This window comes from Callithrix jacchus, chromosome 6 (genome assembly GCF_049354715.1).
Source record: "Callithrix jacchus isolate 240 chromosome 6, calJac240_pri, whole genome shotgun sequence".
In the NCBI taxonomy this organism is placed as follows: domain Eukaryota; kingdom Metazoa; phylum Chordata; class Mammalia; order Primates; family Cebidae; genus Callithrix; species Callithrix jacchus.
The window spans coordinates 122563925-122582178 of NC_133507.1; the positions used below are offsets into that span (position 1 = coordinate 122563925).

General features: G+C 38.0%; 1 protein-coding gene across 7 annotated transcripts in view; it reads right to left on the reverse strand.

Moving 5' to 3' along the window:
* The window catches only part of CATSPERT (catsper channel auxiliary subunit tau), a 250019-nt gene that overhangs the window by 31357 nt on the left and 200408 nt on the right, over positions 1-18254 (reverse strand). Inside the window, exons 16-18 of one of the 7 annotated variants that reach the window (XM_035305306.3) lie at positions 6741-6815; positions 2026-5607; positions 204-247 (exon numbers count right to left, since the gene is read on the reverse strand). The exons of 3 other annotated variants lie outside the window; for them this stretch is intronic. In XM_035305306.3, the coding sequence (XP_035161197.2) occupies positions 204-247; positions 2026-5607; positions 6741-6815 (3701 nt within the window). Of the gene's footprint in view, positions 1-203; positions 248-2025; positions 5608-6740; positions 6816-18254 lie in introns of those variants that run through there. 3 more of the 7 variants (XM_035305305.3, XM_078328138.1, XR_013519034.1) reach the window with 3 other exon arrangements.

Consider the following 18254-nt stretch of genomic DNA (forward strand, 5'->3'; position numbering starts at 1 on the left):
AAATTCTCTCTATTTCACATTTTTGCCTGAGTTTGGAGAAGGCAAGAAAACATTCTTCCTCTTCCCTCTTATCTACACAGGACAATTAGGTAAGCCACAATTAGAGAATTTATGTTAGTGAGTAATATATAATTTCCCTTCACAGCAGATATAACTGATTACTGGAGACCCAGGTCACTGGTCACTTTTCTAGGTGCTCCTACCACTCAATTTCTCTCTCTTCTGTCTTGATTCCTTTGGGAGATTCCTGGATTTTAGAAAATCAGATGCGTAAGTCATTCTGATCATCTGAGAAATGCCCTCTTACCTCTTAATTATCTATTGTCAACTTTACTAGAAAGTTTAGAAACAGCTGATTTAACTGAGAAACAAAAATAACTCTATCTCCCTTGCCTGCTCTTAGGACAAGTGTTCTCAGATCTTATATCATTTAACATAAACACAATTTCTTACTTTGCTTGAAATGTTCTATTGAAGATTCCATTTGTCTAAATTCAGGAAATCCTCTCCAAAAGCTATGAACCCATCTTTGACTTTTTTTTCCAAGTGTGTAGATAAATGTATGTACACACACACACACACACACACACTCCTCTCTCTCTCTCACCCTTCTCAATACTATTTCTGAATTTAGATAGAAAAATCCAAAATTGAGAGTATAAGCTGATATTTATACCCTGCCACTATATAGTTAATATTTAGCTGTATAATAGTGTGTATAAAATATATAGCTATATAATATTTACCCTCCTACTATAAAGCTAATAGTTTGCTTTACTGTGGAAAATAAATTCAAAGCAACTATGCAGAAATAAGATTTTCTCAAAGTAGAATTATGCACATCAAAGTATCAATTTATATGAGTTTTACTTACTCATATTTACTTAGGAGCTTTTCCAATAATGGGTCATACCTGTTATGTATATTAATAGGGAAGACCAGTGATTCAGAAAATTCAAAATGTCTTCCATTCCTAGATTTTAAATTTGCTTTAGAATAATTTGTATAAAATCTAGTCACAGATTTGCTTCCCTAATTTTTTTTTTTTTCAAGACACATTTTGCTCTTTTGCCCAGGCTGGAGTACAGTGGTGTGATCTTGGGTCACTGCAACCTCCACCTCCTGGGTTCAAGCAATTCTCTTGCCTCAGCCTCTCAAGTAGCAGGGATTACAGATGTGTACCACCACACACAGCTAATTTTTGTACTTTTAGTAGAGACAGTTTCACCATGTTGCCAGGCTGGTCTTGAACTCCTGGCTTCAAGTGATCCACCTGCCTCACCCTCCCAAAGTGCTGGGATTATAGGCATGAGCCACTCTATGCCTGGCCTCCTAATTGTTTTATGTTAATATTAAAAATATGTTTGAATTCTTATGTTTCTCAGCACATGATGCAGCATGGTGGTGAAAAAAACTAGAGCGTAAATTTTTTCAATTCATAATCCAATGGATTGTAAATTTTGCATATCCCTAATTTTTAGCCAGATAACTGGCGTATAGGAGCTTCATATTTATTTAACTGAAACAAAGATAATTCAGCTATGTGAAAAAAAAACTAGTAGTTATAGTTATATCTCTATGAAAAGAAAATCTCAGCTATGTTTCCACAGTATCTGGCCACAGCCAATGGTTGTACTAATTTTAGTAAGGGCTAAAATCTAGCCAGTTTTCCACAGTCAGGGCTGCGTGATCTGGCTCTTGGGTGTCAGCTGGGAGAATATGCCCAGAGGAAGAGGGCACCTTTTTCTAATTCATGTCCCAGACAGTGGAGGGTGGGGGGCACCACCATTTATTTCATAAAAAGGTAGTAGGTGTGTTAACAGCCCCCCTGATTTTGTGATTGTATCTTGAATCAGGTGAGGTGATATTTAAATTTCAGATGAATTTTTAAATTGGAGGTCTGTATGTGTTGGGTGTAATTAAGGGAATACACACAACTTGGATGCAGATATATACACCCTAAAGTAAATTATTTCTAGAACTTTGCCAAATACAGAAGTAGAAGACTTTAAAAAACATCATTACATGTATAGTTGTTCTTGCAGTCCAGTGAAGCAGTGTCCTGTGAGCAGACTTCTTTAGATGAATTCTTGTGGCAGGTAGTGTGGTTGGTAATATCTTGACTATCTTGTTAAATGACTTTTTTGGTTTGGCGACACGGTCTCTTTGTTTTTGGACGTTGGGTTTTAGATCTCTCTTAAATAATTCTGGGAAGAGGGATGGTTTTGAGTTTTTATCATCTTCTACAACTTTATATTGGAATGACTGTATTTCAGGGAACTTGGCACATTTTTCACTGCAAATTTCATCTGGTTTCATATAAAGAGTTTGTGTTTCTTTTTCATATTGTGCAAATGTTACGTGTTTTTTATTATTGTTATTACTTCCTTTCAATCTCTGACAATACTGGTCTTCTAATTTTAATTTTTCCCCAGTCTCTGAATTGAAATGAGTTAAAGTGCTAGTTTGCCAGGAAGGGAAAGTGAGTCTGTTTAAGTAGTCATCTTCCCTTGGCATTCTGCTGTTAGGAATTCTTGGATACGTTGTTAATACTGCTTCAGGCTTTTCCTGACCAGTCCATTTACAGATGTTTATATGCTTCTTTCTATCAAGGGAGTTCATTTTCAGTGTCCTTTTACACCAAGCTTTTGATTGAGTTATTTTTGATTTACCACCCCAATTATATGGGTCTTCAATCTCTGCTTTATGAACAGAATTTTCTGCTTGAGGAAGCTTCATGAAACCATGTTCTTTCTTTAGTTTCTTAGGTAATATATCTGTAAGTATTTCTGATGACTTATTTAATGGACTTGCCTGGATATTTTTATTGGAAGAGGCTTGTACTTTTATTAAACTTGGTGTTTTAGCTGCTTCTTTAGGATAATAACTTTTCCATTCCCAAATTAAAGGTGAATTTTCTTTTAAATTCTGTAAGGGAAAATATTTATTTTCTTTCTCTCCACTCAATTCTATTTCTGTAAGTTTATCCTCAGAAACCATTTGTAAAGAGGTTTGTTGAACAATTCTTGAATATTTATTTTGCTTTTCTGATTGCTTCTCCATAAAGTGATGGTCGTATCTAAAAGGTAAATGTGTCTTTATATATTTTAATGGTGTAGAACTAGAATTAAGCATATTTATGTGCTGGCTGATCCCCTCTAATTGCCTTTTTGTCATTAGTCCTGATTTTGAAAGTTTTTCCATAAAAAGTCTCTGGAGGTGTTTGCTTAAATCAGCTGTTAGATTTAATAATTCATTTTCTGATAAAGCTATCAGATAGTTTTGTAGAGATTTACTTAAAGGATATTTCATGTTTATTTCGAACCTTCTACCAAAACTCCCCTTTGAAATATCTTGTTCTAGTTCGTGAAAAGATATTGAGGCAGTTTTAGTACTTAGAGAAGATATGTTTGCGTATATAGTCTCAGATTCTGTTTCATTAGATAAACTGCTTTCTGAAATGGTTTTTAGGAAATAGTTTTGAAGAATCTTATTTAAAAAAGATCTTAGCTTTATCTCTAAATGTTTATCTATGAAATGATTATTGAAGTTGTTGACAAAAGACATGATTTCTTTCACAGCTTCAGAATATTTCCCCTGAAAAATGTTTGGCCCTTTCCCGTCTGCTTTCTCATTCATCAGATAGAGATTTTGATAGATTTTTGGTAAGTCCTCCTTGGTGATATGTCCTGACTCTGAAAGTCTTTCTACAAGGTAATGCTGGATTTGTTTACTTAATTCAGATTTAAAATTTTTTATTTCTGACTCTGAGAGTTCTTCTAGAAACACACGCAGCTTTGGACTCAAAATATGTTTTCTGTCTAATTTGTCTGCTTTTTCAAAATTATCTTGGATTTTTTCAAGGTGTTCTGTGTCACTCGTAAAAGGTTGAATTAGTCTTTCTAATTCTTTTTCTGGTTGTCCTCTTCTTTCAGATTGAATATATTTGAAAAAAGCATTGAAGATGTTTTTTAAAGAGGATTTTAACATTATTGCATCTGATTCACTAAGTTTATCCATTAATGAGCAAGTTGAACTTTCTGGAGTAGAATGGAGATCATTTTCATCTTTACCAAGCCTCTGACCATTTCTTGGCAAATCTGGTTCTTTATTTGCTATTGAATAATAACTTGAATCTTGTGGGAACATATTTTGGCCTTCCCGTACAAATTTAACTGTATGAACAGAAGTAGTGTCTTTGGGAATGATGGATATATTCTGCTCTGAAAGAGGTTCTGTATCGTTTCTGATTTCTGAAAAATGCTTTTGGGAATCCTTCAGCTTTCCTTTAGGAGAAGTGATCCTCATACCCAGCAAAGAACTCTTATGGCGTTCTTTATCTAATTCTATCACTTGGACAATCCCAGATTCTAAAAGCACGTCTATAGGAAATGCTTGTATTATCTGGCTTATAACGGATCTGGGCTGTGGGAATTCTATTTCATCAGCATTTTCTTCATGAAATAGAATACGTGATGATAAACTTCTCTTCAAAGGTGTAGGTAATTGATTTTCCAAGTTCACAGGTGTTTCACTTGGCTCTTTCACTTCTATCTCCAATTCTGAGAATATTGGTGCAGTGAATATTTGCCTCATAATGTAGTCATGTGCAACGCCACTTAAACTTGATTTGGAGCTAGATACTTCATTTATTAAATGTTTCTTTTTGATACTATTTTTTTTAATTGGAAAATCTTTCTCATCAGCTTCAAAGTGTTTTTTAGAGACATAGTCTTCTACCTCTGCAGATTTTCCTGGTCTATCTTTTGAAAATGAATCTGCAGGAATATTTTTAATTATTTGACCACCTTCTGAAAGTGAATATTCAAGAATGTTTTTAATTATTTGACCACCTTCTGAAAGTGAATCTGCAAGAATATTTTCAATTATTTGATTACCTTCTGAAAATGAATCTGCAGGAATATTTTTAATTATTTGATTTAAAGTAGACTTTGAATTTAAAATGTCTTTTTCTGAAAGCCAGTTGTTTAAGTCTTGGTTTTTTCCCAATACTTTGTCTTCCATACTACTTGATGATTTATCGTGAATGCTTAGAAGTGGAGAACTACTTTTCTCTCTTGCTTCAGTGTTCATACTAACTTCTGGTTTAGAAAATAATTTGTCTGAAAGGTCTTGCAGATTTTTACTTAAAATTGCCTTGAGTTGCATTGATTGTTTTAAATAATCTATATGGGGGGTAAAATTTAAAGACTTCGAGAGGAGACATGTATTTGCACGTACATTTCCAGTCCTTGATGATTCTCCTTTGAAGCTTCGTAAAGACGCATTTGGTAGATTTTCTTTTAACCTATTATTTGTATCTAAACCCTTTATTGTGTTGATAGTAGGATCATGGGCTAACTTGTTCTCAGTGTCTAACGTCTTTGTTGGGAAGATATTAGGATCGTGGGCCCAGGTTCTATTAGCAGGTTCTGCAGTTTTTGATTGTGCTGGATAAGGCGGATCCTGGTCTTCATGCTCTATAACCTCTGCACTTAACATGTTTCTACATTTGCATATATCTTGATCTTTTCTTTTTCTAACTGACATTTCTTCGTCTAGATTCCTTAGAAAATGTTCAAAATACTTCTTGCTGAATTTCTGAAACTGCAATATTAAAAAAAAAAGATAAGACATTCAGTAGCAATGATTTTGAATTTATAATACCTTTTCTAGTTAATTTTCTTTGAGCAATCTGTCAATGTATCTATTCACTCTCCTACCCTCCAAAAAGGGAGAAAACCAACTTTAATTATTTTAAAATATTTGAAATTGAAATAAAAAACAAAATTTTAATGCAAAAATTTCAGATTCTTAATTCTGACACTATTTTGTGTCCAAGTGCTTTTTGTTACTTGGAATATTTTTAATACTTAAAAAGCCATCCATAAATAGTTTATTTTCAACAACTCAATTTCTGGTGTTACCTTTATTTCCTTAGTGGCTAACCTCAGGATCCAAGTCTCATTTACCTAAATATTTACTATTTTCACAGCAATGTGGGAAATATTTTTAAAAATTCAGGCAAGTAGTGAAAAGTACTGAAATGAAACCCATGAAAAATGTCATAAATATTCTCTAAAAACTGACTTGGGAGCATATATCATCTGCCTTTAAGTCTGAGAATTTCAAAAGTGATAATGAGCTCCACCCAGTCCTTAACATATCACAATTGAATCTTGCTTTCGATGCATTCTGTATAATGCCTCAGAAATGGATAAGGGAGAACCATATAGAAAACTCAGGATTATAGTAAAATTTCAGTGTAATCTTCATAAGCAGTCTTTTAGCTCTGGGATCAGGCTCTTCTATCATTGAAACAGTCTTCGAAATAAAAAGTCTTATTGAAACTCTTTGTTCATACTTCTGTGGTATCTAACTAAAAAAAGCAAAATGTGAAATAATCAGCCTAGTATTTGTCTTATTTTATTTCAACTTAGTAGTTCAAAATCAGTTTTAATGGATGCAGCTTATTATAACTGATTTTCAAATTCTAGTGGATACCCAGATGACAAATTAAGAATCCCTTTAGTTTTTATTTTCTTTTTTGAGAAATACAGATTCCCAGGTTCCGTTTCCAGGTTGAGATTCATTATGTCAGAGGTGGACCTGGGAATGTGTATTTTTTAAGATAGCCATGTGTTTCTAATGAGTAGCTTTTTAGAATTACTGAATTACATAAAGTATTGAAGAAACCTACTAAGTATAATGATATTGGGATAGAATAATTCAGGACTCACCTGAAATTTTTGTTTGAGTTCTATATATTCTGGTCTGGAAGATGGTGAATTATATTCTTCTGGTGAAAAAGCCACCTTATAAAAAAAGAAGTTTTAATTTTGGACTACTTATAATATGAGAATATGAAGATGATTTTATTCTTTCAATAGTAATTCGAGAGATAAAACTTTTAAACCTAAATATTTTTATAACTATACGTTGCCAATTATGAAAGAAATCTATCTATATATATAATATATATTTGAAATATTAGCTTATTTGGTATTGTAATAGTCATCCTGTTGAATTTGTAAAGTCAAAATAATGCACAGCAACTTCAAGCAGAAACAAAAGTAAAAATGAAATACAATTGTCAGAAGAAATGTAATCTGATTTTTAAAAGGCTGTGAAATGCTTTTAGACAATACATGGAAGCTCATATTATATTGAGATAGTATTTTCTTAATTAATTATTAATTTTTATTTTTTAGAGACAGAATCTTGCTCTGTTGGCCAGGCTGGAATGCAGTGGCATGAGCTCAGCTCACTGCAACCTCTGCCTCCTGGGTTGAAGCGATTCTTGTGCCCCAGCCACCCAAGTGGCATGCACCAGCACACCTGGCTAATTTTTGTATTTTTTGTAAAGACAGGTAAAAAGAGGCCTTGACTTCTGTCTTTAGATTTACAGTCTAATGCTTACTCAGCCATTTTACCTTTTTCCCCACTTATGTTCATCAATTGTTGATTGTTTTCAACTAACCACAAAGATATCAGAACACTGTATATGCTATTCAGCATATGAGCTTGCCATGTTGGCCAGACTGGTCTCAAACTCCTGATGTCAAGTGATCCACCTGCTTTGCCTCCCAAAGTGCTGGGATTACAAGCATGAGCCACTGTGCCTGGCCATAGATCCTATTTTCAGTGATTATCAACCTGTTACTGTTAAATGAATATTTAAAACTCCCTAAATAAACACTTGAGTTCTAAATCAAGATGTATGGGAACAATTACAGGATCACAGAACCATTGAATTTTTAGAGATGGAGCTATTTTAGAGAAAATCTAGTTCTCTTTTTAAAAATTTATTATACTTTTAAGTTCTGGGGTACATGTGCAGATTGTGCAGTTTACATAGGTATACACGTGCCATGGTGGTGGTTTGCTGCATCTATTGCCCCGTCATCTACATTAGGTATTTCTCCTAATGATAGCCCTCCCCAATCACCCCACTTCCTGAAATTCCTCCCTTAACCCCCATCCCAGAGGCTCTGGTGTGTGATGTTCCCCTCCCTGAGTCCATGTGTTCTCATTGTTTAACACCCACGAGTGAGAACATGCAGTGTTTGGTTTTCTGTTCTTGTACGAGTTTGCTGAGAATGATGGTTTCCAACTTCATTCATGTCCTTGCAAAGGATATGAACTCATCCTTTTTTATGGCTGCATAGTATTCCATGGTGTGTATGTGCCACATTTTCTTTATCCATTCTATCATTGATGGGCATTTGGGTTGGTTCCAAGTCTTTGCTATTGTGAACAGTGCTGCAATAAACATATGTGTGCATGTCTCCTTATAATAGAATGATTTATAATCCTTTGGGCATATACCCAGTAATGGGATCACTGGGTCAAATGGCATTTTTGGTTCTAGATCCTTGAGGAATTGCCACACTGTCTTCCACAATGGTTTGATTAATTTACACTCCCACCAACAGTGTAAAAGCCTTCCTATTTCTCCACATCCTCTCCAGCATCTGTTGTCTCTTGATTTTTTTTTTTTTTTAATTTTTTATTGGATTATAGGTTTTGGGGTACATGAGCAGAGCATGCAAGACAGTTGCGTAGGTACACACATGGCAGTGTGCTTTCTTTTCTTCTCCCCTTCACCCACATTTGGCTTTTCTCCCCAGGCTATCCCTCCCCACCTCCCCCTCCCACTGGCCCTCCCCTTTTCCCCCCAATAGACCCCAGTGTTTAGTACTCCCCTTTCTGTGTCCATGTGTTCTCATTTTTCATCACCCACCTATGAGTGAGAATATGCGGTGTTTCATTTTCTGTTCTTGTGTCAGTTTGCTGAGGATGACGTTCTCCAGATTCATCCATGTCCCTACAAACGACAAACTCATCATTTCTGATTGCTGCATAATATTCCATGGTGTATATGTGCCACATTTTTCCAATCCAGTCTATTATCAATGGGCATTTGGGTTGATTCCAGGTCTTTGCTATTGTAAACAGTGCTGCAATGAACATTCGTGTACATGTGTCCTTATAGTAGAACGATTTATAGTCTTTTGGATATATACCCAGTAATGGGATTGCTGGGTCAAATGGAATTTCTATTTCTAAGGCCTTGAGGAATCACCACACCGTCTTCCACAATGGTTGAACTAATTTACACTCCCACCAACAGTGTAAAAGTGTTCCTTTTTCTCCACATCCTCTCCAGCATCTGTTGTCTCCAGATTTTTTAATGATCGCCATTCTAACTGGCGTGAGATGGTATCTCAATGTGGTTTTGATTTGCATCTCTCTGATGATCAGTGACGATGAGCATTTTTTCATATGATTGTTGGCCTCATATATGTCTTCTTTCGTAAAGTATCTGTTCATATCCTTTGCCCACTTTTGAATGGGCTTGTTTGTTTTTTTCCTGTAAATCTGTTTGAGTTCTTTGTAAATTCTGGATATCAGCCCTTTGTCAGATGGGTAGACTGCAAAAATTTTTTCCCATTCTGTTGGTTGCCGATCCACTCTAGTGACTGTTCCTTTTGCCGTGCAGAAGCGGTGGAGTTTCATTAAGTCCCATTTGTCTATTTTGGCTTTTGTTGCCAATGCTTTTGGTGTTTTGTTCATGAAGTCCTTGCCTACTCCTATGTCCTAGATAGTTTTGCCTAGATTTTCTTCTAGGGTTTTTATGGTGCCAGGTCTTATGTTTAAGTCTTTAATCCATCTGGAGTTAATTTTGGTGTAAGGTGTCAGGAAGGGGTCCAGTTTCTGCTTTCTGCACATGGCTAGCCAGTTTTCCCAACACCATTTGTTAAACATGGAATCCTTGCCCCATTGCTTGTTTTTGTCAGGTTTATCAAAGATTGTATAGTTGTATGTATGTTGTGTTGCCTCCGGTGCCTCTGTTTTGTTCCATTGGTCTATATCTCTGTTTTGGTACCAGTACCATGCTGTTTTGATTACTGTAGCCTTGTAGTATAGTTTGAAATCCGGTAGCATGATGCCCCCCGCTGTGTTCTTTTTGCTTAGAATTGACTTGGCTATGCGGGCTCTCTTTTGGTTCCATATGAAGTTCATGGTGGTTTTTTCCAGTTCTGTGAAGAAAGTCAATGGTAGCTTGATGGGGATAGCGTTGATTCTGTAAATTACTTTGGGCAGTATAGCCATTTTCACGATATTAATTCTTCCTAACCATGAACATGGAATGTTTCTCCATCTGTTTGTGTCCTCTCTGATTTCGTTGAGCAGTGGTTTGTAGTTCTCCTTGAAGAGGTCCCTTACGTTCCTTGTGAGTTGTATTCCAAGGTATTTTATTCTTTTTGTAGCAATTGCGAATGGCAGTTCGCTCTTGATTTGGCTTTCTTTAAGTCTGTTATTGGTGTAGACGAATGCTTGTAATTTTTGCACATTGATTTTATATCCTGAGACTTTGCTGAAGTTGCTTATCAGTTTCAGGAGTTTTTGGGCTGAGGCGATGGGGTCTTCTAGGTATACTATCATGTCGTCTGCAAATAGAGACAATTTGGCTTCCACCTTTCCTATTTGAATACCCTTTATTTCTTTTTCTTGCCTGATTGCTCTGGCTAGAACTTCCAGTACTATATTGAATAGGAGTGGTGAAAGAGGGCATCCTTGTCTAGTGCCAGATTTCAAAGGGAATGCTTCCAGTTTTTGTCCATTCAGTATGATATTGGCTGTTGGTTTGTCATAAATAGCTTTTATTACTTTGAGATACGTTCCATTGATACCGAGTTTATTGAGGGTTTTTAGCATAAAGGCCTGTTGAATTTTGTCAGATGCCTTCTCTGCGTCAATTGAGATAATCATGTGGTTTTTGTTTTTGGTTCTGTTTATGTGGTGAATTACGTTGATAGACTTGCGTATGTTGAACCAGCCTTGCATCCCTGGGATGAATCCTACTTGATCATGATGAATAAGTTTTTTGATTTGCTGTTGCAATCGGCTTGCCAATATTTTATTGAAGATTTTTGCATCTATGTTCATCATGGATATTGGCCTGAAGTTTTCTTTCTTGTTGGGTCTCTGCTAGGTTTTGGTATCAGAATGATGTTGGTCTCATAAAATGATTTGGGAAGGATTCCCTCTTTTTGGATTGTTTGAAATAGTTTTAGAAGAAATGGTGCCAGCTCTTCCTTGTGTGTCTGGTAGAATTCGGCTGTGAACCCGTCTGGACCTGGGCTTTTTTTGTGTGGTAGGCTCTTAATTGCTGCCTCAACTTCAGACCTTGTTATTGGTCTATTCATAGTTTCAGCTTCCTACTGGTTTAGGCTTGGGAGGACACAGGAATCCAGGAATTTGTCCATTTCTTCCAGGTTTACTAGTTTATGCGCATAGAGTTGTTTGTAATATTCTCTGATGATGGTTTGAATTTCTGTGGAATCTGTGGTGATTTCCCCTTTATCATTTTTTATTGCATCTATTTGGTTGTTCTCTCTTTTATTTTTAATCAATCTGGCTAGTGGTCTGTCTATTTTGTTGATCTTTTCAAAAAACCAGCTCTTGGATTTATTGATTTTTTGAAGGGTTTTTCGTGTCTCAATCTCCTTCAGTTCAGCTCTGATCTTAGTTATTTCTTGTCTTCTGCTGGGTTTTGAGTTTTTTTGATCTTGCTCCTCTAGCTCTTTCAATTTTGACTATAGGGTGTCAATTTTGGATCTCTCCATTCTCCTCATATGGGCACTTATTGCTATATACTTTCCTCTAGAGACTGCTTTAAATGTGTCCCAGAGGTTCTGGCACGTTGTGTCTTCGTTCTCATTGGTTTTGAAGAACTTCTTTATTTCTGCCTTCATTTCGTTGTTTACCCAGTCAACATTCAAGAGCCAGTTGTTCAGTTTCCATGAAGCTGTGCGGTTCTGGGTCGGTTTCTGAATTCTGAGTTCTAACTTGATTGCACTATGGTCTGAGAGGCTGTTTGTTATGATTTCAGTTGTTTTGCATTTGTTGAGCAGTGCTTTACTTCCAATTATGTGGTCAATTTTAGAGTAGGTGTGATGTGGTGCTGAGAAGAATGTGTATTCTGTGGATTTGGGGTGGAGAGTTCTGTAAATGTCTATCAGGTTTGCTTGCTCCAGGTCTGAGTTCAAGCCCTGGATATCCTTGTTGATTTTTTGTCTGGTAGATCTGTCTAGTATTGACAGTGGGGTGTTAAAGTCTCCCACTATTATTGTGTGGGAGTCTAAGTCCTTTTGTAAGTCCTTAAGAACTTGCCTTATGTATCTGGGTGCTCCTGCATTGGATCCATATATGTTTAGGATCGTTAGCTCTTCTTGTTGTATCGATCCTTTTACCATTATGTAATGGCCTTCTTTGTCTCTTTTGATCTTTGTTGCTTTAAAGTCTATTTTATCGGAGATGAGAATTGCAACTCCTGCTTTTTTTTGCTTTCCATTTGCTTGGTAAATCTTCCTCCATCCCTTTATTTTGAGCCTTTGTGTATCCTTGCATGTGAGATGGGTTTCCTGGATACAGCACACTGATGGGTTTTGGCTTTTTATCCAATTTTCCAGTCTGTGTCTTTTGATTGGTGCATTTAGTCCATTTACACTTAGGGTTAATATTGTTATGTGTGAATTTGATACTGCCATTTTGATTCTAAGTGGCTGTTTTGCCTGTTAGTTGTTGTAGATTCTTCATTATGTTGATGCTGTTTAGTATTTAGTGTGATTTTGGAATGGCTGGTACTGGTTGATCCTTTCTATGTGTAGTGCCTCTTTTAGGAGCTCTTGTAAAGCAGGCCTGGTGGTGACAAAATCTCTGAGTACTTGCTTGTTCGCAAAGGATTTTATTTTTCCTTCACTTCTGAAGCTCAGTTTGGCTGGATATGAAATTCTGGGTTGAAAGTTCTTTTCTTTAAGGATGTTGAATATTGGCCCCCACTCTCTTCTGGCTTGTAGTGTTTCTGCCGAGAGATCTGCTGTGAGTCTGATGGGCTTCCCTTTGTGGGTGACCCGACCTTTCTCTCTGGCTGCCCTTAGTATTCTCTCCTTTATTTCAACCCTATTGAATCTGACGATTATGTGCCTTGGGGTTGCTCTTCTTGTGGAATATCTTTGTGGTGTTCTCTGAATTTCCTGCAATTGAGTGTTGGCCTGTCTTGCTAGGTGGGGGAAATTTTCCTGGATGATGTCCTAAAGAGTATTTTCCAGCTTGGATTCATTCTCTTCGTCCCCTTCTGGTACACCTATCAAACGTAGGTTAGGTCTTTTCACATAGTCCCACATTTCTTGGAGACTTTGTTCATTCCTTTTTGCGGTTTTTTCTCTAATCTTGGTTTCTCGTTTTATTTCATTGAGTTGGTCTTCGACTTCAGATATTCTTTCTTCTGCTTGGTCAATTCGGCTATTGAAACTTGTGCATGCTTCGCGAAGTTCTCGTATTGTGTTTCTCAGCTCCTTTAATTCATTCATATTCCTCTCTAAGGTATCCATTCTTGTTATCATTTCCTCAAATCTTTTTTCAAATCTTTTCTCAAGGTTCTTAGTTTCTTTGCATTGATTTAATACATGATCTTTTAGCTCACCAAAGTTTCTCATTATCCATCTTCTGAAGTCTAATTCCGTCATTTCGTCGCAGTCATTCTCCATCCAGCTTTGTTCCCTTGCTGGTGAGGAGTTTTGGTCCTTTCTAGGAGGCGATGTGTTCTGGTTTCGGGTGTTTTCCTCCTTTTTGCGCTGGTTTCTTCCCATCTTTGTGGATTTGTCCGCTGGTCGTCTGCGTAGTTGCTGACTTTTCGATTGGGTCTCTGAGTGGACACCCTGAATGTTGATGATGAAGTATTTCTGTTGCTTGGTTTTCCTTCTACCAGTCTAGCCCCTTCGCTGTACGACTGCTGAGGTCCTCTCCAGACCCTGCTTGTCTGGGGTGCACCTCTAGCAGCTGTGGCACAGCGAGGGATGCTACCAGTTTCTTTTTCTGCTATCTTTGTCCCAGGATGGTGCCTGCCTAATGTCAGTCTTTTGGATATAGAGGGGTCAGGGAGCTGCTTGAGGAGACAGTTTGTACTTTATAGGGGTTTAATTGCTGAGCTGTGAGCTGTGTTGTTCATTCAGGGCTGTTAGGCTGCTATGTTTGATTCTGCTGCAACAGAGCTCATTAAAAAAACCCTTTTTTTCTCAAATGCTCTGTGTTGAGGGGTTTGGGCTTTATTTTTGGATGTCGGTTGAGGTCCTGCCCAGCTCGGATGCAGACTAGCCACTGTTTGCCTGCCGAGGCCCCGCCCTGCTGTTGTGAGGCTCGCCCTGGCTCTGCTGTTCTGCTGTTCTCTGCCACACCCAGTGGCGGAGTCTCTCTGTTGTAGCGTGTTGCCTCGGCAATGGCTGACTGCGTCAGCAGTGGGCGTGTATCTCAGTAGGGACGGGTTGCCTCGGCAACGGCTGGCTGCGTCAGCAGTGAGCGTGTATCTCAGTTGGGGCGGGTTGCCTCGGTAATGGTGGCCGCCCCTCCCCCTCTGAGCGTCTTGGGCCGTCTGCACGGGGCTTGTTTGAAATCGCGGTTTTGTTCGTCCCACTGGGCCAATCCTAACGCTCTGTTCCTGCAATCCCCTGGGCTGGCCCACTGTTCAAGTCTAGCTCAGTCTCAAGTCCAGCCCTCTCACGTCTCCGGTTGCCGGTTCAATGGGGCACCCGGACAAGTGCGCCCTGTGGGGAGCGCTGGGTAGGGCCGGCCGCCACCACCCCGGCTGCCGGCTTCGCCAGGCGGAATATCTGCCTGGCGTCCCGCGTCTCCTCTTCACTTGGGAATTTCCCCGTTCCGTGGGCAACAAAGATCAGCCTGGAAATGCAGCTCAGACTCACCTCTCCGCAGACACAACGAGAACTCCGATCCTGGGTTGTTCTCACAGCGCCATCTTGAGTCCTCCCCCGTCTCTTGATTTTTTAATGATCGCCATTCTAACTGACATGAGATGGTATCTCTATGTGGTTTGATTTGCATTTCTCTAATGACCAGTGATGATGAAGTTTTTTTTTTCAAATGTTTGTTGTCTGCATAAATGTCTTCCTTTGAAAAGCATCTGTTCATATCCTTTGCCCACTTTTTGATGGGGTTGTTTTTTTTCTTGTAAATTTGTTTAAGTTCTTTGTAGATTCTGGATATTAGCCCTTTATCAGATGGGTAGATTGCAAAAATTTGTTCCCATTCTGTTAGTTGCCAGTTCACTCTAATGATAGTTTCTTTTGCTGCACAGAAGCTCTTGAGTTTAATTAGATCCCATTTGTCTATTTTGGCTTTTGTTGCCATTGCTTTTGGTGTTTTAGTCATGAAGTCCTTGCCCATGCCTCTATCCTGAATGGTATTGCCTAGGTTTTCTTCTAGGGTTTTTATGGTGTTAGGTCTTATGTTTAAATCTTTAATCCATCTGGAGTTCACTTAGGTGTAAGGAAGGGGTCCACTGTCAGCGTTCTGCATATGGCTAGCTAGTTTTTCCAATACCATTTATTAAATAGGGAGTCCTTTCCCCACTGCTTGGTTTCGTCAGGTTTGTCAAAGATCAGATGGTTGTAGTTGTGTGGTGTTCTGAGACCTCTGTTTTGGTACCAGTACCATGCTGTTTTGATTACAGTAGCCTTATAATCAGTAGTTTGAAGTCAGGTAGCATGATGCCTCCAGCTTTGTTCTTTTTACTTAGGATTGTCTTGGCTATGTGGGCTCTTTTTTGGTTTCATAGGAATTTTAAGGTGTTTTTTTCCAATTCTGTGCAGAAAGTCATTGGTAGCTTGATGGGGATAGCATTGAATCTGTAAATTACTTTGGATAGTATGGCCATTTTCACAATACCGATTCTTCTAACCATGAGCAAGGAATGTTCTTCCACCTGTTTGTGTCTTCTCTCATTTCCTTGAGCAATGGTTTGTAGTTCTCCTTGAAGAGGTCCTTCACATTTCTTGCTAGTTGATTCCTAGGTATTTTATTCTCTTTGTAGCAATTGTGAATGGGAGTTTGCTCATGATTTTGCTCTCTGTTTGTATTATTATTGGTGTATAAGAATGCTTGTAATTTTTGCTCATTGATTATGTATCGTGAGACTTTGCTGAAGGTGCTTATCAGCTTAAGGAGATTTTGGACTGAGATGATGGGGTTTTCTAAATAGACAATCATGTCATCTGCAAACAGGGCCAATTAGACATCCTCTCTTCCCATTCGAATACCCTTTATTTCTTTCTCCTGCCTGATGGCCCTGGCCAGAACTTCCAATACTATGTTGAATAGGAGTGGTGAGAGAGGACGTCCTTGTGTTGTACCAGTTTTCAGAGGGAATGCTTCCAGTTTTTGCCCTTTAGTATGATACTGGCTGTGGGTTTGTCACAAATAGCTCTTATTATTTTGAGATGTGATCCATCAATACCTAGTTTATTGAGAGTTTTTAGCATAAAGGGCTGTTGAATTTTGTTGAAGGCCTTCTCTACATTTATTGAGATAATCGTGGTTTTTGTCTTTGGTTCTGTTCACGTGATGGATTACGTTTATAAATTTGTGGATGTTGAACCAGCCTTTGTGTCCCTTGGATGAAGCCAACTTGATCGTGATGGATAAGCTTTTTGATGTGCTGTTGGATTCAGTTTGCCAGTATTTTATTGAGGATTTTTGCATCAATGTTTATCATGGATACTGGCTTGAAATTTTCGTTTTTAGTTGCATTTCTGCTGGTTATAGTTCTTATTTTACACAGGATCTGAAATTGAAGTTTCTTGTCCCAAGTTACCCAGATGATTAGTAGGTTAAATCCTAGGTGTCCTAAGTTTTCACTCGGTACTCACTTCCCCGCACAATTCAGATAGCAGTGAGAGAGAATAAGTGGCTTTAACAGCTACATAATGTACATCTACACTGCCAATTAATACAGAGAGAATATGTGACACCATCTCTTTACAGAACACACTGTACTTCAAACGACTTTCCTATACATTATCTCCTTTAGTCTGTAGAGGGTTCACTGTGGACTAAATTAATTAAAATAATAATTCAATGAGTAATATTTATATACATATATATATTTATTGCATTTTAGGTTTTGGGGTACATGTGAACAACATGTAAGATTGTTGCATAGGTACACACATGGCAGTGTGGTTTGCTGCCTTCCTCCCCATCACCTATATCTGGCATTTCTCCCCATGTTATCCCTCCTCAACTACGCACCCCATGCTGTCCCTCCCCTTGTTCCCCCACACAGACCCCAGTGTGTGATGTTCTCCTCCCTGTGTCCATGTGTTCTCATTGTTCAACACCCACCTATGAGTGAGAATATGCGGTGTTTGATTTTCTGTTCTTGTGTCTGTTTGCTGAGTATAATAGTTTCCAGGTTCATCCGTGTCCCTACAAAGGACACGAACTCATCGTTTTGGATGGCTGCATAATATTCCATGGTGTATATGTGCCACATTTTCCCTGTCCAGTCTATCATCAATGGGCATTTGGGTTCATTCCAAGTCTTTGCTATTGTAAACAGTGCCACAATGAACATTCGTGTGCATGTGTCTTTATAATAGAATGATTTCTAATCCTTTGGATATATACCCAGTAATGGGATTGCTGGGTCAAATGAAATTTCTATTTCTAGGTCCTTGTGGAATCGCCACACTGTCTTCCACAATGGTTGAACTAATTTAAACTCCCACCAACAGTGTAAAAGTGTTCCTATTTCTCCACATCCTCTCTAGCATCTGTTGTCTCCAGGTTTTTTAATGCTTGCCATTCTAACTGGCGTGAGATGGTATCTCAATGTAGTTTTGATTTGCATTTCTCTAATGACCAGTGATGATGAGCATTTTTTCATATGTTTGTTGGCCTCATATATATCTTCTTTTGTAAAGTGTCTGTTCATATCCTTCGCCCACTTTTGAATGGGCTTGTTTTTTTCTGATAAATCTGTTTTAGTTCTTTGTAGATTCTGGATATTAGCCATTTGTCAGATGGGTAGATTGCAAAAATTTTTTCCCATTCTGTTGGTTGCTGATACACTCTACTGACTGTTATTTTGCTGTGCAGAAGCTGTGGAGTTTGATTAGGTCCCATTTGTCTATTTTGGCTTTTGTTGCCAATGCTTTTGGTGTTTTGGTCATGAAGTCCTTGCCTACTCTTATGTCCTGAATGGTTTGGCCTAGATGTTCTTCTACGGTTTTTATGGTGTTAGGTCTTATGTTTAAATCTTTAATCCATCTGGAGTTAATTTTAGTGTAAGGTGTCATGAAGAGGTCCAGTTTCTGCTTTCTGCACATGGCTAGCCAGTTTTCCCAACACCGTTTATTAAACAGGGAATCCTTTCCCCATTGCTTGTTTTTGTG